The sequence below is a fragment of the Physcomitrium patens genome, chromosome 25, assembly GCF_059467195.1.
Source record: "Physcomitrium patens ecotype Gransden chromosome 25, ASM5946719v1, whole genome shotgun sequence".
Taxonomy (NCBI): domain Eukaryota; kingdom Viridiplantae; phylum Streptophyta; class Bryopsida; order Funariales; family Funariaceae; genus Physcomitrium; species Physcomitrium patens.
Window position 1 is genome coordinate 16,574,142 of NC_143434.1, and position 24,184 is coordinate 16,598,325.

General features: G+C 31.5%; 2 protein-coding genes across 20 annotated transcripts; one reads left to right on the plus strand and one right to left on the minus strand.

The window, feature by feature from the left end:
* The first annotated feature begins 62 nt into the window (after positions 1 to 62).
* LOC112277533 (uncharacterized) lies at positions 63 to 5,349 on the plus strand. 8 transcript variants are annotated; one of them, XM_090247294.1, is made up of 10 exons: positions 223 to 434; positions 972 to 1,028; positions 1,279 to 1,354; positions 1,748 to 1,796; positions 2,099 to 2,622; positions 3,051 to 4,055; positions 4,174 to 4,350; positions 4,485 to 4,636; positions 4,826 to 4,936; positions 5,127 to 5,349. In XM_090247294.1, exons 5-10 carry the CDS (start codon positions 2,575 to 2,577, stop codon positions 5,209 to 5,211), a joined length of 1,578 nt encoding a protein of 525 aa, XP_090103420.1. In that variant the 5' UTR covers positions 223 to 434; positions 972 to 1,028; positions 1,279 to 1,354; positions 1,748 to 1,796; positions 2,099 to 2,574; the 3' UTR covers positions 5,212 to 5,349. The 8 variants fall into 8 exon arrangements, with proteins under 8 accessions (XP_024365750.1, XP_090103420.1, XP_024365752.1 ...); XM_024509984.3 differs by lacking the exon at positions 972 to 1,028 and having other exon boundaries at positions 1,265 to 1,354; XM_090247295.1 differs by lacking the exon at positions 972 to 1,028 and having other exon boundaries at positions 1,279 to 1,379; positions 2,110 to 2,622.
* On the minus strand, positions 5,312 to 24,015 carry LOC112277364 (protein HAPLESS 2). 12 transcript variants are annotated; one of them, XM_073531229.2, is made up of 16 exons: positions 23,628 to 24,015; positions 21,726 to 22,559; positions 18,869 to 18,956; positions 16,519 to 16,585; positions 16,048 to 16,162; positions 15,352 to 15,490; positions 14,933 to 15,120; positions 14,378 to 14,461; positions 13,992 to 14,104; positions 13,723 to 13,840; positions 13,542 to 13,577; positions 12,467 to 12,560; positions 12,208 to 12,296; positions 11,777 to 11,910; positions 7,755 to 7,849; positions 5,312 to 6,960 (listed from the first exon to the last, which is right to left on the minus strand). In XM_073531229.2, exons 2-16 carry the CDS (start codon positions 22,233 to 22,235, stop codon positions 5,690 to 5,692), a joined length of 3,141 nt encoding a protein of 1,046 aa, XP_073387330.1. In that variant the 5' UTR covers positions 22,236 to 22,559; positions 23,628 to 24,015; the 3' UTR covers positions 5,312 to 5,689. The 12 variants fall into 12 exon arrangements, 11 of the variants coding, with proteins under 11 accessions (XP_073387330.1, XP_073387327.1, XP_073387326.1 ...); XM_073531226.2 differs by having other exon boundaries at positions 21,726 to 22,593; XM_073531225.2 differs by lacking the exon at positions 23,628 to 24,015 and adding an exon at positions 23,378 to 23,616.
* Positions 24,016 to 24,184: the final 169 nt, after the last annotated feature.

Sequence of the window (24,184 nt, forward strand, 5' to 3'; positions counted from 1 at the left end):
CTAGGAGACTTGGCAATATTAACACTGAATGGAATCAATACATTGATGTTGAGTTGGGTGGAAATGCAACGCCATCATCGGGCGTGCTGTGCCTCCTTACCTGGTCTTAGTGGCGTTGACAGCTTCCTTCCGGGATCCCCCCCCCAGTTCCTCCGTGGCCCGCCTCGCCCTACGCCGGGCTCCCCTGCCCTGCCTTCCCTCACATTCCGTGCCCTCCTCCGTAACCCTGCCCCCTTCCTTGCCGTGCCCTCCTCGTCCTCCGCTCCTTTCCTCCTTCTTCTTCTTATTCCTCTCTCGTGACTCTCGCCACCCCTCCCCTCTCCCCGCATCACTGCCATCTCCACCACTACCACGTCACTTGCACTCACTGGAACCAACCTGCCCCCCTTCCCTCCCTCGCCTCCCGTTTCTCTGCCTGCCTGCCTCCCTCCCAGGTATGTATGTATGTATGTATGCATGCTCTTCTCACCCTTTCTTCTCTTGCTCTTGCTCTTTCAATCTTTGTTTCTGCATAGTGCTCCTTCCTCCTCCTTCTAGTGCGGGGAACCGGATCTCACTATTCCCTCCGAAACCTGCCCTCTCTCATTTCTTCTCGTATTCCTCGTCTGTTAACTCTTCCAGTTGCCTGATGATTTCATGGGGTTCTGGGGATCTCTTGGCAGCCCCGGGTTGGTGTGCCGCATGCTTCCCAATTTTGGTTGTTTCCAATTCTTAGGTTCAACTTTGCAAATGCATATTCTTAGGTTCAGTTGAAACTTAAGTGACCGTAGGCTGATACGTTATGACATCAGCACTTCGTTTCTAGTTAGGAGGGTCTGCATGCAATTTTGTTTTGTTTTTTTGCGAGTGTACTTTTTTATCGGGAACGAGGTTCTGTCGATCTGTACCGTGTCACTTTCGTTGCTGTGGGTAGCTATATGTTTGTCAACTACATACCTACCTAGCTTAAAAGCAGTCACGGAACATTTCAGGTTATCCCTGCATCATGCTATTTGAGCTGGTGATATTGAATCTTAATCTTTTATGAGGTAGGAGCCGAATTCAACAAGAACTGCTTATCGTGCTTGCTATCCAGTTCAACTGGTGTACCTTCCTCCCCATATTGATCGAAACAATTATGTAGTTTGTCTGGGATAATACGAGAAAATTAACCTAGTTAACCGTTTAACTATTTACACCATGAAATTTCAAGCCTTGACGGCTTCATAATTCATTGGGTTGAAAAACAGTGTTTGAACGGCTTTTTAATCACCTCAGTCCCTAGTGCATTCTCTTCAGGTGCCCTTTAGAAGCTGGGTAAAATGACACCAAGCTACTAGTACGAAACGCAGCATCTGCATCTGATCTGGAATGGGTACGTCAACGCATTACATACTTGGGTGGGTGACGTAGTGACATGATGGGCGTTATCGTAGTGAATTACAGGTTCTCTTCTTTGAGAATAATTTCTTCTTGAGCACCCTAGTTACATTTGCGGAGACACTTAGGTTATGCGTGAGAACTGCGTATTTAGGAATGCATCAGTAAAAGCACTGCTCTGAATTTGTCATCCCCAATGATTACTAGTCCTCTGCACTGCTATTGAATTCTCACTATCTGTTTTTCCTCATGGATGATGATATTGTTGCGGTGGCTTGGTCTATCGGAATTTTTTGTTTATTATGTGCAGCTGACAACACACTGCTTCTTAAAAGTGCTCAAACAATATGTTACTGTCTATTACATTTATCCTGCTTTATTTGTGCAGGATAAGTGCTGTTGCTTTACAAGAACCAGCCCATCTTAAATACAGTCAGGTGAGCAGATATGTCTACCATTCGCTGTGATTGTTCAACAGACAATTAATAATGAATTTAATTATGCCCAAGTTTTTTAACAGTGTTGAATTCAATATCAACATTTTCATTACTTCGAGGATAAGCAATCGTTTTTTTTTTTTTTTTTTTTTTTTTTTTTTTTTTTTCGCTTAATTATCTTAAGGGTTCACCAATATGTTCACCTAATGCGAAGAGCTTGTGTTTTCGAGAATTGGTTATATATTTTTTCTCGTGTTTTTTTGGGTGTGGTACTGATCTTCTTGGTGCTTGAGAAATGCTAGGAGAATTTCAGTGATATGAAAAGCTGGACAACGAATTGATGGATACGGGAGCGATATTGTGATTTGTTCCGAAACAGACGTATCATGGTCGTGCACGTTCCGTCATTTACCGTGGCCGTCACGATTTGCCACGGCAGGAGGGTAGGGACAGGTCAAGCATCAAAAAGATGCGTATGCTTTAGGGGGATGGGCATCAAAGAGTAGATGCATAATTGGTCCTGCATCAAACATCACTGGACAACTTCTTTCCGTTCTTGGTCCTCCTACGATTTTGGAGCTAGCCATCATCAAGTTACTGGATCTTCAGACGAGTCTTTTTTTCCTTTTTGCAACACTGAGTTTCACGTGCCGTTGGTGCATACAGATTTATACCTTACAGCATCTTACTTCATACAATTACATTTCTACCCTAGCCTTTTTGAGCCTCATGTGCGCTGCCCTCTCTCTTCCTCACTCTTCTCTGCGTGTTGCTCAGCATGGGCTCTGCTGCCAGTCGCACAGCTTCCCATCGATCTCAGACCCCAGTGAGTTTCCCACCTATCCTTTGCTGTATACGACATTTTATAATGTATACTTCACATCTGGCGTACAGCTCTTGTTTCAGCTCCACTCTATGTTTCGGACCAAGTTTTTGATGGAAACCATTGGGGTTTATGATCGTGTCGGATTGATTTCACAGTTTTGATGGAGTCATACTGCACCCGTTCATTCTTGTTGCGAAGTTTTCATAAGGACATTTATGTTTATGACTCCAGGATTTTAGTTCAATTCAAATGTTGTTAATACGCCTTGATAGCTTAAGCTCACAGCCATATAGCTAGGAGACTATGTACTGCTTGATTGCTGGTTGATTATCCCTAGATGGGGAAGGTTTTCTATTCACAGTGTGACGTGACATGGCATATTTCTGAAGCTGCTGCACTCACAATTTGCGCGTGCATTCATATTTCAGAATGCGAGTATTGAGGAGTTCGTGCAATCACGTGGTGCTACGCAACAACCACGCCATTTAAGTCCTGAGAATGTCAGGGAAGGGTACATTGTAAGGAGCACCGAAAGTCATAGATCAGCAAGTAGGAGTGTATCTGCTGATCCTGCGCGACTTCTCGGAGTTGGCAGTGGCACCAGCAGCGATTCCTCGCTGTGTACATCTTATCCTGATCTGACAGGTAACGGGAGCCCTACTCTGATGGTTGAATTGGAGGCGGTTGGTAGCGCACAGGCTGGATCTTCGAGCACAACTCCTTATCCTACAACTTCATTACTTCCATCTGTTAGAACAGGATCCTCACGAGAAATTTATCAAGATGGTAGAGACATCTTTCTCGAAGAAGAAGGTAGTAGGCAGTTGTCAAATGAAAGGTTGCATATGGCTTGTGCGACTACTCTGCGGCGGCAGAGAGTGAACGAAATGCAGGAACAGCTTCGGAGATGTGCAGGACTTCCACCTGCCCTTGATTTACATGAGCTAGAAAGACGAGGTCTTATGGCGACAGAAACAGTTGAAGCTCAGCGTCGCATGGAAGTTATGTCAGGCACGGTACATCAAGGGCTTTTCACCTCGGGAAGCGGTCGAGACTCTCATGATATGTCTGCCTGGGCGTCGCCCTCCTTTGTGCAGGTCTTGGATCACTCAGATTTGTGGCAAGGTGGTTATGCAGGGCCTTCCAGCTCCGTGCCAAGTTCAGGTCGTGCAAGTCCTCCTGTTGGAGATAGATTAGGAATGAGACTCGATAGCGTACCAGGTCGAGAAAGCAGGCGCACAAATGGGAGGAGGCTGTGGGACGCTTTGTCAAGGGCAACTTCACATCGTCGCTCAACCGCATCAACAGCTGCAGTGGGTGACGACATTGAGGATGCTATATCAATCGACGATGTTGATAGCGTGGGGGTGGGTATTTTACACAGCAGCAGGACTCTAGATCTAGAGGAACGACGGAGAAGGGTTAGATCGCAGGTGTGTTCATCCTCCCGTGATGTCTGCTGGTTTCGCTCGTCAATTTCTCTTTCATAGAGTCTTCTCATTCAATGGCTCTAAGCTTGCATGCGGATTTGAATTCAGTATTTTGCTGTAGGTGTGGGCTCTTCGACGTCTGAGCAATGGCTTGGAGGGAGTTCCTTGGCATTCTAGGACATGCACTGTAAACCATCACGGGCATCGTTGCTCTTGCGAAGCGCAAGGACCGGTTGATGATACGAACACAAGGGCTAGCATCTCTCGCATCATTATGCTGGCTGAAGCTCTTTTCGAGGTATGGTCTCAAGAACGAATGGGATCAGATCGGTGCGAGGCACTCAGCCGTATCATGTCAGGTGCCCATATATTTCATTGCAATGGCAGACGACAACCAAGACTTAATTTCTGTTTGGATTTTGTGAAATTCAGGTGCTTGATGAAATACACAGGCAATCTGTGGCGCTTTCGAGGTCTGCAACTATGTCACGAGCTTCTCTTCCTGCTCCTTCAACCATTGTGGACAGCTTTCCAACTCGCATTTATTTGAGCAAGTCTGCAGTTGCTTGTAACGAAGCTGTGCAGTAAGTCAGCGATTGCTATTTGGTGGCTTATCATCGAGCAATTACAGCAGGGTCATTTTGTTTTTTAGTCTACGATGTTATTTGTTCTGACATTTAGAAAATCTTATTTTATAATTCTTGGTCTTTATTAGGCTTTTGGTGTCTAGATGATGTACCCCTGATATGTTTTAACGCTTTTGTGGTGCTTAGGTGTCATATCTGTCTGGTGGAGTATGAAGATGGAGACGAGATAAGGGTTCTTCCCTGTCAGCATGAATATCACAAAGATTGTGTTGACAAGTGGCTGAAAGAGGTTCACAGGTATTGTTTTTCCTTCCAGATTAAGAGCTGTTGGTTGGGGTATACTGTTCTACAACGGTTTGTGTTTTTGTTCTTGTCCCCACCTGGGAATGAGGATGAAATTGATTGCTACAAGTGTATTTTTTATTCGATTGTGTTCTTGGTTGACGCTCATCGCTTAATTGTCTTCAAACTTTCGGTGCTGTTCCAGGGTGTGCCCTCTCTGTCGTGGCGATGTGTGTGATTTGAAGTCAGTCGAGACATCCGTCGAGACAACTGTATCAGAGAATATCTGACTAACTACATCAAGCAAGCTGTAAAGTATGTATGGCTAGCTATATGTTGCAGTGCAACACAAGTAGTTTGCCTCTACCAAGGGAATATGTTAAGCCTGAATTATCAAAAAAAATTATCGTGTTTGAATTTGTTTACTACATTATTTGTTGGTTCTTCGTTTGAGTATCTGATGCGGGTTTTTATTACGACATTCTGCTCTGCACAAACAGCGGAGCTGCTTTTATTGTGTTGATGCAGCAGATCGTTTATCCTTCTGTCAAGTTGAGTCAAACTTTAAAGTTTTTTGTTGATTGGCTATATTAATTTTTGTGATTGTAGCTAATCTAGGATTTACGTCTTTAACTTAAACTAATGTTTTGACTAGTTTATGTTAATGTTAATATTATTTTAAACAAAGCCGCTGCTATCTAGAAAATGAATATGCAAGGTATAATATTTTGTAGAAAAGATGTTAGCTCAAATATCTGTAACACCTAATTAATATGTTTCATTGTTGTATCCTATGATTGGAGATAAATCAGTTGCATTCTGTGTTTCATAATCGTCATAGTTTTCATGAGGTTGAGATTGAGAAATAATTCCTTCATATTCCTGAGTAACTGGCTGTTGATATTGCAATTGTGTGCCGTTGTAATAGTTTGTTTGATTAGGATCTGGCATTTGTGGATCATACAGTGGCAACATGGGGTCTTGTTGATAAGGATCATACGATAGTGTTTGGTTTTGCAAGTAGGGATCATAGTATTGCATTTGATCTTGCATGTATGAAACATTTGGGGGCATTGGGTTGTTAAGGTAAGGGTTGTTGTTGTTGGTAATGTAACCATGTGGGGGCTCCACTTGAGGGGCAAGATATGGATTGAAAGTATATGGACTCTCGTGTGGCAAGGGTGGCATTCCCGTTCTTGCAAAGGGAGCTAATGTAATATTATTGGATGTTCCAACGGGGTCATTGCTTTGCCTTTTTGCCTTGTTCACACTTTTTGCAACCGTTTCATGCTCACTTGCATCTTCGTTTTCATCTTCGCTTTCATCTTGATCGTCATCTTCCTCCTCCTCCTCCTTATCGGCCTGTTTATGTTTTTTAGATTTTGAAAGTTTCTTATTTCTAGCCTTTGTTTGTTTTGATTTGTTCTTATTGATTTGGTGAGATCTAACTTTTTCATTGATATTGTCGTCTTCATTATCTGGTTCCTCTTCATCATCTTCTGGCTCTTCATCATTATCACTGTCATTTTCATCTTCTACTTCTGAACTTTCCTCCTCTACTTCATCTTCTTCCTCTTTACCTTTTCTTTTCTCATTTCCAAGTTTTGGGGGTTCTTTTACCTTTTTACTGAACCGTTTCCCTCCTTTTACAGTGTGGCTTATAGATGTATTCGTATTGTTTTTTTTCATAAAACGATTTTTTCCACCTTTGAACTTGTGTGCACCATTTTTGAATGTTTCTTTTAATTTACCAATACTCTTTTGATAGTTTCCAAATATAGTTGATTTCAATTTTCCCATTTTCATTTTACCCATGAGTTTTTTGGGATTGGCAATCTTCCTTAATTTTTCCATAGGCATTTTAATAATTTTTTTGAGAAAGACCATAAACTTTGAACTTCCTTGCTGTAATGAACGAGATGTTTTTGAGAAGAAAGAACTTTTGCCGAGTGCACTACATCCTTTTGTAAGAGCAAGTATTTTCTTCAATAGACTAGTTATAAGACCACTTTTATTTAAATATCCAAATGCAATGAATCCTGTAAATATACCATTCAAAAATGCATTTATGAGGTTCTAAAACCAAATGTCTACTTTTAAAACAACCTTTATTTATATATATATATATATATAATAACGTAGTCACAAAATAAATCTATCATGTTATGAGTTGAAAACAAACAATGAAATGCTTCATAAACTACTAATATTCATTCCATAACACAGTATGAGTGTAATCAGGTGGCAAAGAAGATACAGAGTTATTATTTGAGTAGTGAAAATTAAAGTCTCTTCAGTCCCAAAACATTTTCATTCTTAAATTTCACATTTTAAATTATGAGCAAGGCTCACAAAAATAACGAATATTTTAGATTGTAAGGAGAAATTGATCTGAATATTTGATCCAAATCAAAGCGATATTAAATTCAACAACCTTACATTAGCTAGAGTAATAGGGAAAAAAAAATGAAAAGAAAAAGATTAGTTCTGACGTTGGTGAAGGATATTAGCAGTACTGAAAGACCACTATAATTCAAAAAACAATAACTAAGAATAGTCTGGCATTAAAATAAAAAAAAACGATTGAAATGAAAATGTGTGCTTAAAACAGTTTTATACGATTTAGCATGTGTAGCATATGCATCTTTTGGAATACTTCTAACTTATAGTTTTTCATTATTCATTGAATCAAATCCCAATAATATAGTGTGATTGATGTCAAACACATGCAATCAACAATAATATTTACATAAATTTAGGAATGTAAATGAATTCAAATAATTATGATGTAACTCAATACAAGTACAATGTTTTAAAAATGTAGTGAGATTACCTGCAACAATCAGTAAAATAAATCCAAGGGATTCTACCATGCGTGACCAACACAGTCTTTTCATTGCACATAAAATATTGAAGAAATTACATTGTCTGTTTTCATGATTTTTGTGATAATTGGTTTTAGCATTAATAGTTTGAAGTTCTTATAAGAATTTTACACGAAAAAATCATCACAAAGATTTTAATTTTAAAACACGTAATAGATTTTTAAAGTATAATTTAAAATATTAAATAATATGTATTTAAATATGTAGATATATGTATAAATATATGTATGTATATATGTATATTATTAATGTGAGATTGAAAGTACACAGATATTCTGTATTTTAGCATCTCCATGTCATATAATCTAGAATTCATTAAGTCCAATTCATACTTTAAATATAAATTTTTGTTGTCCAATATCATCTTTTACTGCCACAGAGTATATTATTATATCTTTGCTCATATTTTGACTTGTTGACAAAGATCACAGTTTAAAACATACAGTTTAACAGGTAAAACAAACAAAAAAAAAAAAAAGAAAAAAAAAAAGAAACTTTATTATAACATTTTGAAAAGTTTTTATGAAGCTAAGAATTTATTGAAAAAAATATAGAAATACATTCATATGAATAATGAAGTATAGTTTCTGTACGATTTCTTCTATCAGTTTTTTAAAATGATATGTATATATATATATATATATATATATATATATCTTTCTATGAAAATAGATAGACATGGATCACGAATTTTGGTGCCAATGACTATTGGTGTGTGTGTGTGTGTGTATATATATATATATAAGCATATTGTTTTATGAAAACCAACACAAAAATGTCTTGAAACCTTGTAAATTCATATTAACTACAATTTTTTTATCATGTTCATGGACGCCTTAATGTTTAGAAGTTAAATATGATTGATATTTTTTTATTGACATATTCAGATAATCTTCTGGACATGTTCATGTTACAAATATTCTATTACATGTTTATTCAAGTAATCCTTCTGAATCTTGTCTAAAATATTTACATGACCGTTAGCATCCTTTTGCATCATCTGAACCCGTGTATTTGTTACTATTTTCAAAAAATTGAACCAAAAAGTTTTTCGAAAAACTTTTCTTGAGTACTCAAGAAAATCAAAATTTTCAATAACACAGAAAACATTGTCTGAGTTATATATGCGAACTAAGTAATTGTTGATAAATGCAAAGGTGCCAAAATGAAGGTCATAAAATATGATATCAAAAAAATTCTTTGTGTATCTTGTGCATGATAAAAAAAAAAATAATGTAAATGAATAAAACAACAAATATATACTGAAAAGTAGTTGGCTTTACAAGGAGAACAAATTTATGCTTTTAAAATTACTTTGCATTTAATTGATTATTTATAAGCAATATTGATCAACTATATAAAAATAAAGAAATCATATGCTAACTACAATAGGAATGAGTTTGATTCTAAAGAAGGACCACATAAAAAGTTGTGATAACTGATTTATAAATCGTTTCAAGAATTATTATTTTAGAAGGAACTTACATATTAATGGTTGAATATCAAATTATTTGATTATATATATGATAAGAATTTTAAATTATATTTTCAAAATAAAAACATAAAAACAAATAACACAACAATTATGGTTAAATTTTTAGATTTATCTGACGTATAATCAATAAACGTTGAAATTGGATCCAGCTTGATGATTTTGCAGCAAAATTATATTACAAGATCATCACAAAAGTGAACTTAAAAAATTGACATTTAGATCTAGAGGAATTTCATATAAGTACATCTAAATAACTAAATAAATAAATTATAAGAATTTAAGTGAAAAACTGTTTTGAAAAGAAGTCATATTTAAGGATTTCTAAAACAAACAATTAATTGTTAATTTAAAAAATTGAAGTCAAATTGAAGAAATTCTAGAAATAATTGAAATTCTAGAAAAAATTGAAGAAATTAGTATAAATAACACCGAATATTCTTCAATTCAAATAATGAGTGCAATTTTACTAACTTTTAAATCTTAATTTTTCTTTAAATTGACAAATGTTTTGTAATCCCACACATGCTAAGTACTTTGTTTGTATAGATCTAGAATTGTAATATTTCTAAAATTAAAATGTTGCACTACTAAAATGAGTTTTCAATGTATATATATATATATATATATATATATATTGATGGTATTATCTTTTATCTGTAGAATATGTTATTGATTAAATAAAAGCACAAAATAAATAAATTTATATATATTATTTATTTATTTATTTATATTATATATCAGCTGAATAAAATCTAGATTTATTCAACCATGGCATTCTGTTTATAAATACATGGAACAACAATTAAATAACTTGAATTTATTATTATTTGATCATTTAAATTTATTACAAAATACAATACAATTTTTTAATTGATATTAAGTCAAGAAAGAAATATTTTTTAGCAACTGATGATCAAAAAAAGGATTTAAATTAAAATATTCACAGTCATGATTATTTATCGAGTTTACATTTTATAATAATATTTTGTTATATTATATTATTTTGTAAGGGTGTAGTCAATATTTACACAGATTAAAAATGTATATTTCTTAGTGGATAAAAAACATAAATAAAAATTGCAGATATGAATCAATGTTTTAAGAGTATTTTGAATATATATATATATATATATATATATATATAATAAGAAAGTCTTAAAAAATTGAATTCTTGTACAATATTTGTTTCAAATGCAAGGATATTTTATGTCAGGCGGTTTAAGAAAATAGAGCCAAATCTAATTTTTAATTGAAATAAGATTCTTAATCTATTTTAAAATTTCTACATATTTAAATAATATATGTCTATAAAAACAAATACTTTTGATTTTTTTCGAAGTCCACTACAAAAACAAGTTGATATTCTTATTTATATACATATAAAGAAGTAAAGTAAATTTGAATCAAATTATGATATTAGAAAACACAATAGCTCAATTTGATTTTAGATTTATAGAATCATTTCTCAAATGATACATGTTTTAAAATACATGTATAAAAAAAAGTTGCTCTTACAATCTAAAATAACTCAAAATAGTTTTCTTTACTATTGAAATATATTGTTAAATAGAATTTGGATTTATATATAAATATATATATATATATATATATATATATAATAATTTTAAATAGACCCACCTTTGATGAAGAATATGGTTATCATGATGAATGTGGTTGGTTTTTATTGGTTGCAAATTCTAATAATAACGAAATGAATATAGAAGTCATTATTTTTTTTTCATGATGGTTAGGATGGGTAGGTTGATTTAATAAAAACTTGAGTCTATTTAATATTCCCACACACATATATATATATATATATATATATATATAATGGATAAAATCAGATTTTCCTTAAAAAAAACATAAATATGTATGTATATATGGGCACAAGCAACCCAAAAAAGCAATAGAATTATAACAAAATACAATCAAATATGTTTGTTACTATTATGACCTAAAGTATTACTTGCAAATAAGTAATTAAATAATTTTTTTAAAAAAAAATCTTCAATCAAGTATATATATATATATATATATATACATATACATTAATGATACAAAAATAAAAAAATAATACTAGAATCACTTCAAAATTCTATAAATGGAGTCTTTGAGTTTATATTAAAAAGTTAAGTTTTCACACTAGATTGGTACAGAGTAAACAAACTAGTCACAGCTGGAAGAATTAAAAGAAATTTAAATTCAGAGGTTAGATAGAACATTAGATGAAAAAAATTATTTAGCATTTCTTCACTCAATTTATTAGGAATATCCATGGCTACTTAGTGAAGATTGAGATATTAGTTTATAAAATTGAATTTTATTTCATATTTAATCAATTTATTCAAATAATTCAACAAGGTTGAGCCATTCATATTTTACATGAAATTCTTCCATCAATACATGTATTAAATTTTATCAAATGCATAAACAAAGTGTAAGGTATAGAGGCTTTTGTGGTGGGGAACATACTGGCATGATCCAAAAATGCTGCCATGAAATATTTTGCCCATGAAGCTCCAACCACTGAACCAGGATTTGGGGTTCTTAAAACTCCAGGAGCTTGTGTAATTGACAAGAGGCTTCTTATCCAGAACCACACCTGACTGCCCCACACCATACAATCCCCAATTTTTTTATTTAACAAAAAAAACACACACACACACACACAGTCATTTTGATCAATAATTGTGTCTGATATTGAATTATGGATCAATTATTGATCCATAAATGTTTTCCAAAATAAACCACACTCCAAATCAGAGCCTCAAAACTTAAAACCATTCTTTAAATTTACAGTCAAAATTTGTACAGAAAAGTAAGAGTTCACCATCAAAGCGTTGAATTGAAAACAGACTTGTTGTGAGTAGTTTACTTTCAACATTATCAATTGTGTTCAATACCTGGTCTCCTTTGGAGTTCTCAGTCTGGGTTGTTTGAAATTGGCAGATTTGAGAGAACACATTCACTGCAAATGAATCCAGCAAGTCCACTGCAAAAAAGCAAGATTGTGCAGATGATGAATAGAATGGAATGTTGAGGAGCACATTCCATCACAACCCCCACTTCTACCACTTCTATTATTATTATTATTATTACTACTACTACTACTACTTTGCAGTGTGTAATTAAGTGTGGGGTTAGTGAGTGAGTGGGTGATACCTTTGCAGGTGTGGATGTTGGCCTTATCATCAATTGTTTCCAGGTCAAATTTGACTGTGGCTGAGGCACCTGGTGCTATGGTCTCTTGCTTCTCCTTCACATCCCACACACACACATATAGATATATATATACATATATATATTCACATGCACACATGTATATAAATAAATATATATATATATATATATGTATCTTGATTCAATATGGCTGCATATACATATATATATATATATATATATTCATGAACATTGTTCAAATAATTGGATAATGAAGAGGTGGAATCTACAAAATAAAAATAAAAAAATAAAATCAACACTTATTTATTTTAAAGGTAGTTAAACTGGACAGAACTTTATACTATAGATGAAAGTTTCTTGAATCATAAATATGAATATCATATATTTATCAAAAAAGATTCAAGACATAGTTAGGTGTCATTAAAGAAAAGTAATCAATCAGACAGATATATATATATATATATATATATTTATATACATGTGTGCACACATGTATATAAATATAGCAGACAGATAATAATTATTAATAGTAACTGCTTTCAAAATACAATATTTGTGAGGTAGAATCTTTGGAAGCAATGAAAAAATAATAATGATAATTTTAGAAACACTCTGGTTTGGAAGTAAGTTGTCCCTCTGGTAATTAATCCCGAAAAACTAATAACCCCCAACAAGTAATCAAAATTTTGAGAATTGATTCCAGCTAGAATCTAATGTTGGTTGTTGTTTTAGTGAGGAGGGGGAGCTGTTATAGAATCCTTTAATAAGATCCTCCATAATCCATTTCAGTCAAATAACCCACTTGACCTCTAATTACACACACAGCAGCATTCTTGTGATATAATACATACAAATTAGACAAAGGACCCTGCATGGACAAAAGAGCCCAACAGACTCATTTCCAATCAGCTGTTCCCAAACTTTACAAATGTGTTTATAATTCTAAGTATCTTGATCTTAGTTTTAATCCCTCTTTTTTAGATTAATATTTAATAATTGCAATTCACCATACAACAAATAAATTATGCATTTTTCAAAAGCATTACAAAATGCATACCTCTGGGTCTATGATGCCAGAAGAACAAGCATGGACCTGCTTGCAAGTGTTTGAAAAATAATCAAAAATAAAAATATATTAGAATAATGTGAACAAGTATAAAAGCTCTACTATTTGTTACATTCCATTACATGATGATATTATTGAATATGTATATATGTAAGTTCTGAGGTTAAATTACCTGTATGAAATATAAAGATACTATAGTTCCAGTATTTTGAACAACAACTTCCATTTGTCCATAGCGCGTATATGCTTCAAATGTGGGCACTGAAGCACTTATGATCTTACCTGGAGACCTATTTGTATACAAAAGATAAAATCAAACATACAGAAGGAACAATTTTAAAATGAACAGTTCAAAAAAATTGAGTTAAATGTAAAACATGCATTTTTATTTAGTAAGATCCTGGATGTATGGATTTTAAAAAAAGAAAAAAATGGTTTTACCTGTTCACAAAAAATTCCATCCCAGAGGCTTCCACTTCAAGTGTTACAACTGATGTCATAATTTGATCAAGTGTGATGGTCAACACTCTAGAATCAGGGTCTCCTTCAAAATTCTATTCCACACAATATATATACATTGCTTTATTTATTTGTATATGTGTAACTTAATTAAAAATAAGTTGATAATTTAATGCCCTCATGTGATTTTGAAACACATGAGTTCTCCATCTTTTTAAATTTTTTTTTTTACAGATTTAATAATAATAATAATAATAATAATAATAATAGATCTGTGAAGATAGTTCCTCATGCTGATCATTCTCATCAACACAGGCACAGTCCAAATCATTTTTTTACCAAACACCCATCTTCTCATACATACATACATGTATTCTCAAATCAACAACTCCTTCTTTTAAAACCGAGAAAATGGGTCTTGGGGGAACCAATGCACATGCAGCTGCTTCAGCCTACAATCAGTTGTATCAATTTGCACAAAATATAAGTAAAATAAATAAATAAAACAAAGCTAAGTAGAAAATCAAGATGAGAAATGGACATCTGCATGTTCATACAAATCACTACTTCCCATGCCACTGATTGAGTTTTCACACAATTACTGACATGATAAGTAGTCCAACACAACATTATTACTCTTACACCCACACAAGTTTAATGTAATAATCATACTCTTCAAGAAGAAGGAGAAGAAGAAGAAGAAGAAGAGGAACATCTACAGTACAATAACACATACTTTAGCCAATTCAGCATTTGTATATTTGTGTACAACAAATTGAATTATATCAACAATGGAAGAGACAGATTGAGTTTATCCATGAATGTGTGTTGGTATGTGTATATATATATATATATATATATACACTCACATGGGTGCAGATGTGTATGTTACTGATATATGTGAGTCTAGTATTTGAGTTTACTTGTGCAAAAGTCCAGAGTTGTGATGCCAAACAAGTTCCCACGGGTTCATAGCATCCTCTTTCTTGAATCCGAAATGGTGTAAAACCCACCCCAATTTTATTGCATTCAAGCCCATCATCCGTCACATGACCTTTGGGTATCAAAAGCCATTTCACTCTTTTCTGAAATGGATTGTCATGTGGATCATCTATCATCCAGTCACAATCATTCTCTTTGTAAAAAAATTCATTAATACCACCATTGTGAAATTTACACTTAAAATCCACATGAAACTAAGTACTCTTATACAATGCTTCCAATGACATTCTTAAGAAATGAATATTTGACATTAAATGAAAACAGTTTAGCATTGTGCACAAATTGATTTGTTTCATTTCATTTAAATTAATAATTTTTCACTCCTTGCACAAATTATTACCTGCGTTGGGTGTGAAAAGGTAAACATCATTCAGTTGCGGAAAAGATCTATAGTTCAAAAAGTCTCCAGCTAAGTGCACTATGCAATTACGATCTTTATTTGTAGCTTCCATTTGGGTTGGAGAAACAGTCAACAATTCCTTCAAAAACAAGTTTTTCTTATCTATTAGAGACATGTTTGTGTACAAGTTACAATGAATTATTCTATGAATCAATCAAATTCCATACAACAGAAAATTTTACATATTTTCCAGTTCAAATTTCATAATATATATATATATATATATATATATATATGACATTCTGCTCACCAAGATGTTTCTTTGCAACATGTATTTTTTTTTTTCTTTTTTTTTTTTCAGATAAACTACTGTGCATTATTTTTTTTTTTATTTTTTTTCTTCGTTACATAAATATATTTTTTTAGAATACACAAGCACACACGAGACTTAAATTTATAAATATTTATAAATATTTCGTTGGGGAATTGAAAATAGAGATTAAAATTTATTAATTTTTCTCCTGACATTACATTTGATCCAGTGGTTGCAAATACACACAAACAAAACAGAAGCAGATCACATCTGATTTTTAAGGTTATTGCCCAAAAATGTTGTAAAGATGCAAAAATAAGTGACAATATTGAAAAACTGAAACTGAGGATGTAGTAGAAGGGATAGGAGTATATTTTAATTACAGATCCACCACCAGGAGCTGGTTTGTTGCTTGGATCATCAAATCTCTTTTCATAAGAGAAACTTGTGACAATTTTGAATCTCAGCCTTGGCTCATTTACAGTGTATCCAACCCACCTGGATGCCAATTTTTCTTTCCTTTTTCAATAGTTTTTGGAAGTAGGACTGAACTCAAAAATTATGACATAAGCATGTTTTAGCAACAGTCAACACAAGTTTTTGATGTCATTATTTATAACAAGAATGACATCAAAATATCATGTTAAATTAATGAGGTTATAAACCTATAATACTGTAGCATTATATTTTTTTAACATTGACAATATATTCCAATAATAAAGCTAGTAATATCTTATTTCTTCAGTTTCAACTTTTGATTTTGATTTTATTTGAAATACTGATAAATTATATATATATATATATATATATATATATATTGTAAAACAATAAAGGGATCAAGAAATTTAACCAACCAGTCTGAACCCCAACGTAAACAAGAAGCAGATTGTCTTCTATTCCAGTATTCAAATTTATAGTCACCTACATGAACACATGTAAAGTCTTATTTTATAACTTCAAATTAAGATTAAAAATCATCACCATATACATGTTATTTTTTTATTGGAATATATTGTTACTAGCTTTATGTATATAAAATATTCTCTCTCTCTCTCTCTCTCTCTCTCTCTTGCTATATATATATATATATATATATATCATTACTCTAATAAACAAGGATTTATACCAATGTCTTTTGAGTTAATAGATCTTCTTAAAAAAATTTGAAAAGTTGAAAAAAGTAAAGGGATCCTAGTTATCAAATACATTCTTGTGAACTGATATTCATGAATAATCATACTAAAAGTGAAATAAAATACAAAATTAATATCAAGGTTTGCTACATCATCAAATAAATTGTGAACTAAAAATTACTATAGAAATTAAACATCATTTATATAAGTGTTTTAAAAACTATATATATATATATATATATATATATACACACATATTCAAGTGAATATTTACTTAGATAGTTAGATAGTATAAAACAAAATCTTTGAAGAAACAATTGTTTATTGAAGTACAAAACACACACATGAAAAAATAATGATAATAATAATTATAATAAATACTTTTATTCTATTATCTCACAAATCTTCATTTGAAAATAAAGGCAATGAGAGTAAGCTGAGTTTATTACAATTCTAGAAAATCAAAACTAAGTAAAATAGTCAATGCATTTACTACAAATTGCTATTTTAAAGGTTATTCTCATGATTGTCAAATTTAGGTATGTTGGAGGCATTTTAGACATCATATATATATATATATACATTAAAATATACTTGACTATCATTATGTAAAATGTGTATGTATGTATGTATTCTTCATTATTTTGTATTTTAAATGAGACATGTAGTTTGTTGCTATTATGGCATTTTATATTTATTCATAGAGAGTTATATGGATAGGCAATGTTTGTATCCATCAATATGCATAAGCATGGATGATTAGAAGTGCTGTGTCTTTACTTTGAGATTACACTTGTAAGTATCAAAGATCCAAAATATTACTAAATTTGTTTTCTTAACAGTCATGATCAGACAAATACTTATAATGGTTGATTCTAATTGTAGTGATATTTTGATTCAATAACTTATTTATTATCTTTGGCTTACATGACTAATTTTCATTTTTTTCATTGTAAATATTTTATGATAATTTCTAATTAAATTTTAAATATTATTTTTATCTTATTAACATACTACATTTTATTTTGTAAATGGGAAATACACAATCCATATATTCTGTATCAAGCTACAATATTAGGTTATAATCTTTAGGAATAATAATTTTTAATTATATAAACATATTACCTTATAAAGAGGGGTATAATTTTCAATATGTTATTTTGGTATATTTATGCTTACATCTATCAATCTCATTAAAGTTAGAGGTGTCAAGAGATACTTCAGAAATTATTATTTTTATCTGAGAAACCATTTAAATTTTCAGTGATATAATTTTCAAAAATATTATATTAATTTAGAAGAGAAATTATTTATTAGAACAAGATTTTGACGTAAAAAAAGTATGATTACTTTACAATATTTCATTTTACTGGTTAAATTCAACAGTATCAAGCATAGAATGCCTATGAAAGCCATGAAAATTATTTTTTGATGAAATGTATGTAAGTACTAATGTTGCTTGTAAAAACTTGTTTGTAAACCTCATAAATATGTGAATACATACTAGCATTAGTAATTTCTTAGTAAAAAATGAAAAAGATGACATTGAAATTCATTCAGAGAACTGTAAATTTTTGTGTTACGTAACACAACTTAATCTTTAATTTGATTTTATATATATATATATATATATATATATATATATTTCATTCAATAGTCTTTCTATGCTTCTCACACGAGGCATCATAAACATTAAACCACTCTCTTGCTTGTTGAAATTTTCATCAACAATAGACTTTCATGTGAAGGCTTTTGTCACTGATGCCTTGCACTTATACTAGAGATATAAATTCGAACCAACTATGGTTTCTTAAATTGAATATTCATGTTTCAAATTATTTTTCATTTTTTATTTTTTAACCAAGTCTCAAACTAGTTCAGGACAATTATTATTGTTAGAGCTTTACAAAAAGCACTCAAAGCTTGTGCAAACTTGAACGTTGAAATAAATTCCAAAAGATCTATAATGTTTCAAATGAAGAATGTGTAAATCAGAAGATAATAAGTCAATATTTTGAAAAGAGTAAATATGTTTATATGTATATTATATTTTACAATTTGAATAACTTACAATGCATTGGTTCTCCGCCACGATATGTAAGAGATTTTATTCCGTTATTACTGAACCAAGATGGTTTTCCACACTTACAACAAAATCCCTGCAAACATTTATTGCCAAGAGATCAAGTAAATGCACTTGGTGGTTGTGCGATTTGATTTAAAGCATGCAGGATATTTTAGAAAAAATAGTGAACAAATTTAGCTTTTACTGATGATGCAAGTAATGATATTGTAAAGTATTATTTTGTTATTTTAAAAAAAATCCAAAAAAAAGCTTCATGTTTAATTCCTTTCTACATGCTGTATCACTTCTCTATGTCAAGAAAAGGAAAAAGAAGAAAAGTTGCAGAAGAAAAAAGAATAAAAAGAAGATGAAAAAAGAAGAGAAAACGCACTGCAAGTATTAAATAATTTATCTTGTATATTGCCTCAGGGAACATATAGACTTTTAATGCTAAATCCTAATAAGTGAGACTCAAAGGAAGAAATTTCCAATCAAATCAACTTCCAACCTTATTTAAAGACTATTCATGTGCCACACAATGTTGTATGAGTCATTTTAAGAAACATCCAATATTTTGATGTAAAAATAAATTCGTTAATGTTTGCTTTCATTTTAATGCGTGAGAGTTGAAAGAAGAAACTTCAGAATTTTAGAATGATTAATGTTTGTATCTGCAGACTAAATTCTTATGCCTCAGAACTGGAGTTGCTTCAATATAAGAAAAAATTAAAGTAATATTGGAGAATTGTAGACTTAAAAAAATTCGCCATTTTTGTTATAATTATTAGAACTTGAGTAATTTTTTGACTTTTCGCCACTCACATATAAATTGATTCAAAAATAGATTTCTATGCATCATTGAAAGCCCACAAATAACAATATTTAGCCAAATAAATCTCAGGTTTATCGAAAACATGCAATGTGTGACATGTTAACATAAATATTTTACTATATTCAGACAAAAAGAATTGAAATTATTCACCAAAAAGGTATTAACTGCACTTTTGAAGTTGTTTGGAAATTACAAGGGATTATTAAACTGGTGTCCTCAAAACAAAATTGTATCACTACACATACAGACAGTAATCAATACATACAGAATAATTTATGTTATGTTTTTATTTTTTATTTTTTTGTTAAATATATAAAGTACTGTTAATTATAAGCATAATTATATGAATATTTTATCATCTACTAAATAAAAAGAATAATTTTCTTGCAGTATTCAACACCGAGTCTCTCCTGTTTTATTCTGTTTTTGTTAAGCTTTTAAAATGTTGTATACATGTAAAGTTTTGTTTACCGTGAGTAGTTGCTGGTTCTTAAAACACTATGTTTTCAGTCACAAAGTAACACTCTTACAATAAAGTAACACTCTTACAATATATATATATATATATATTGTATATATTTCTACTACTCCATAAGTTCCACCAAAGATATTTCTAGTTAGTACAAATTAAGCCCTCTTACCCTTACAAAAATAAATAAATAAATAAAAAAAAAAAAAAATCTAACTAGTTTAAAGGAACGATATTCCACTAAACAAAGAAAATGAATGAGAAGAGTAATAATTTAAACTAAACCCTCCAAATATGTGGTTCATTGTATGTTCTTGTAACGTGATATTTCTATGCTTATTATGTGTGTTACAAAAAAGACAATATAAAAGCTACCAAGCATATTTAAAAATATATTACATAGATATAGATGTAAGTAACATGTAAATACAAAGAACAGTAAGATTTCAAATAAAGGACTATAATTACTAGCAATAATTTTATCAGAAAACTGTTCATTTGAAAAAATTAAAATTGAAATTAAGTATATCAAACATTCAGATTCATGTAGAATATGATTGCCTATATATTTGCTGGTTCATTATACTATCAAAACTTCTTATATTTTGAAAGTTTATTCAGTGTAAAACAACAACACAACTTTGAGATTTGAGTTTCTACAAATATGTTTGATACATTATGGAAGCTCCTAATTGATACAAATGAAATACCTTGTAGAAAATAAATAAATAAATAAGATCCACATTTCAACTAAGGATATGATTTTAATAACATTTCTAATTACTATCATTCAATTAGTCTTCAACATAGAAAATATTTAACAATTATTTAAAAATGCACATGATTAATAATTCGTATTGTGTATCTATGTATATATATATATATATATATATATGTATGTGTGTGTGTTCAATTTTTTTAATAATGGTATATGTTACTAATTTTACCTTTCATGAGCTAGTTTACAATATAATAATTTTATTTAATACTCTTCATTAATCTAAACAAGAAACCACACCATCATTCATTCTTTTTTAATTCATAGTTACACACAACATACTTTATAATACATAATTATGAAATATGTTTAAATCATCACATACATACGTACATATGTATGTGTTTTATTTAAAACTTAGAAATTTTTTTTCACTCAATTGATTTTCCATCTTTTTAATTTGTTAACTTTCTGTTTTCTTTCTTTTTCTTTCTTCTAACCGGTTTGTGAGTTTATCATTCATGATTAATTTTACTAACATTATTGATATCTTATGTTTTTTCATTAAGAATACAAGGAAGTTTAAATATGAATGATAAGATACTTCAAAATTTCTGGAATATTAGTTTTACCTCTTACAATTTCAAGAGTCGAAAAGTTCAAATCTAATCCAAATTGTGCATTCTATTTCTTAAAAAAGAATATATATATATATATATATATATGATTAATTTTAATATAAAATATATCCTTTTTTCTAATATTGTATAACATGTTACATTCATAATGTGTAATAAATAGTGTGAGGTAGTGCACGATGATGAGGGGGAGGGGGGTAACATACCTGGCTATCCTGAACGCGGACATTGCCAACGTAAGCCCATCGGCAGGAGACGTCGCGCTGCTGGACATCGTCTTGGCAGTCGCCTTCCTTCATGTAGAGCAGCTCTTCGAAGGGGGCGTAGTTGAAATGGCGCTGGTAGTAGATGGGGTAGAACAGCCAGGTCTGCCCTTTGGTGACCACGATCTTGATGCCGTAGCGCACATTGAGCTCAGTCCCATTGGATGCCCTGCACTTCCACTGTGTGAATCTCAGCTCCCCTGCTGCCTCGCCATCCTTGTTGGTCACGGTGATGGTGGTGACCATCATGTTCTTGCAGGTGGGTGTGGAGGGAGTTGGGCTCCCCCCATACTGCTCACACATCACCAGCTCACTCTTCGCCAACACACTCAATGCCTCCACCCTCCTCCACCCCTCCTCCTCTTCCAGCAACACCAGCAATAGCAGGAGCAAGATAACATGACAAAAACGCTCCACCACCACCACACCCAGCTTCCCTCTTGCTCTCCCCATTAACCCTAACCCTAACCCTAATAACCATCCCTCTCCCTCTCCCTCTGCTCTCCCTTCTCCTCCGCTTATCTCTCCCTTGTCATGTCTTTGTCTCTCCCTCTTCTCCACCTCCTTTTCTCTCAATTTCTTCTTCTGGTTTTGTTTTGTTTTGCTTTCTCTGTTTTTCAATTTCCCCCTACTTTTGCATCAAGGCGTTTGTCAGCAACCTTCTTCAAAAGCAATGCTCATCACTTTCCTTCAAGCACCATGCTAATTGTGCACATTTCCCACCAAAGCAGCAGAAGCAGCACACCTACGATGATTCCTCTTGTTTCTTCTCATCTTCTTTTCATTTGAGTTCCCTCAAAAACAGAAACAACTGTAAGAACAAACAGGCACACTAAGTGTAATGCCACTGCTACAACTAACTTCTGCTCTGCTACCATCTGCTACAGTTAAAACACCACACATTTTGCTCCTAACAAGACTCAAATTAAAATGCCAATAGCACTTTACAAAATATTAATAGTATGAACTTTGCTCACACAATATGTGAATATCACATATAAAACACATAGTATTCAAATTTTTGAAAATATAATTGAACTAAATGTGTTCAAAATCTTACAACTAGAAATTTCAAAATATAACATTCAATGTGTTGATAAAACCTAATTCGTTTGTAATTATGTTGATGAATAAGATTTTTTTTTTTTTTTTTTTTTTATTTAGGAAAAAAAAATATAAAAAAAAATCTGCAATTCACTTAAATTACATACAAAAAAAAAGGCTAACTTCTCATTCATGCATCAATGTTTGTTTTTAATTTTGTCTTTTTATCAATGTAAAAAACATGCAGATTTAAATCAACTATGAGCAAATGTCTAAATGTAAATATGGTTCATATGTTAAGTTGTTGAAATTAACATACTACAAACATGTTGCTTTACAATGGCACTATTGAATTATTACTAAGCTATGGAGATGTACATGACATTATTGTAATTACTATTACTATTGTTTTATGTATTTGTGAAAATTCACCCAACATAAATTGACATATTATTGTAAGAACTACTATAAATTATTTGTTATAAACATTATTTGTTATAAACATCCGTAAAAACAATCTCTGATGGTAGATGTGTTAAAAAACATAATACCTGATAAGTAAATAAAAAAAGGAAAAAGGATTGAATATAATATTATCTGTGAGGTATATGTATAGAATAAATTAACTTATTTAAAAATAATAACGGTTTCTTTGTCTAGGGTTTTTATTTTTTATTTTGTTTTATATAATTATTTTGTTCCAAAACATTTTGAATCTATTGTTATGAACCAACAAAGATTAAACTGTTTAGGTTTGTGATGTTTAAAGTAGATATTATTTGCTCCAAATAAAATTCTCACATGTATTGTTTTACTTCTCTGCCTCCACATCATAATGTCAATAGCTTGTTTACCTTATTCAAAATGTAGAGAAAACAAATACAAAATCACACACATGCAAAGAGATTAATAAAACAAAGTTGTTTTACTCATCATTGAACCAAACTACGCAATTGGAGTTATTTTGAACTAATCACTAGATTTGCTAAAGTTTTTGAAGGATTTCTACCAAATATTCTTAATTCCCACTCAATAGAGTGTACACTGTTTTGTAGGGGCACTACCCCTCCTCTCCCCCCTTCATGAGAGTGTTCATTAATGGTGGGCAAGCTTGCTTTATTTTATATATGGTTTAAGCAGACAAAATACAAGGCGTTTTATAACAAGCAAATACATTTAAAAAAAAAAAAAAAAAAAAAAAAAAGGTGCTCTAAAGATGGATAGAATGTCTAAGAAGACTCCAAATATTACTACAATATGCATTTTTGAAAAAAAATTAAAATAAAATTAAAGATCATATTTAATATATTAAAAAGACAGCTCACTATATAATTATTTTTTATTTAAAAAAAATAATG

Bases quoted from the DNA above. Each gene is read 5' to 3' on its own strand.
- LOC112277533 (XM_024509982.3), top strand. From the start codon at position 2,575: ATGGGCTCTGCTGCCAGTCGCACAGCTTCCCATCGATCTCAGACCCCA. The intron at 4,351-4,484 runs GTATGGTCTCAA...TGTGAAATTCAG, and splicing joins TGGCTGAAGCTCTTTTCGAG to GTGCTTGATGAAATACACAG. The intron at 4,637-4,825 runs GTAAGTCAGCGA...TGTGGTGCTTAG, and splicing joins GCTTGTAACGAAGCTGTGCA to GTGTCATATCTGTCTGGTGG.
- LOC112277364 (XM_073531229.2), bottom strand. From the start codon at position 22,235: ATGGGGAGAGCAAGAGGGAAGCTGGGTGTGGTGGTGGTGGAGCGTTTT. The intron at 16,586-18,868 runs GTAAGTTATTCA...GTGTTCATGTAG, and splicing joins TGGCGGAGAACCAATGCATT to GTGACTATAAATTTGAATAC. The intron at 11,911-12,207 runs GTATTGAACACA...GGTGTGGGGCAG, and splicing joins AGAACTCCAAAGGAGACCAG to TCAGGTGTGGTTCTGGATAA.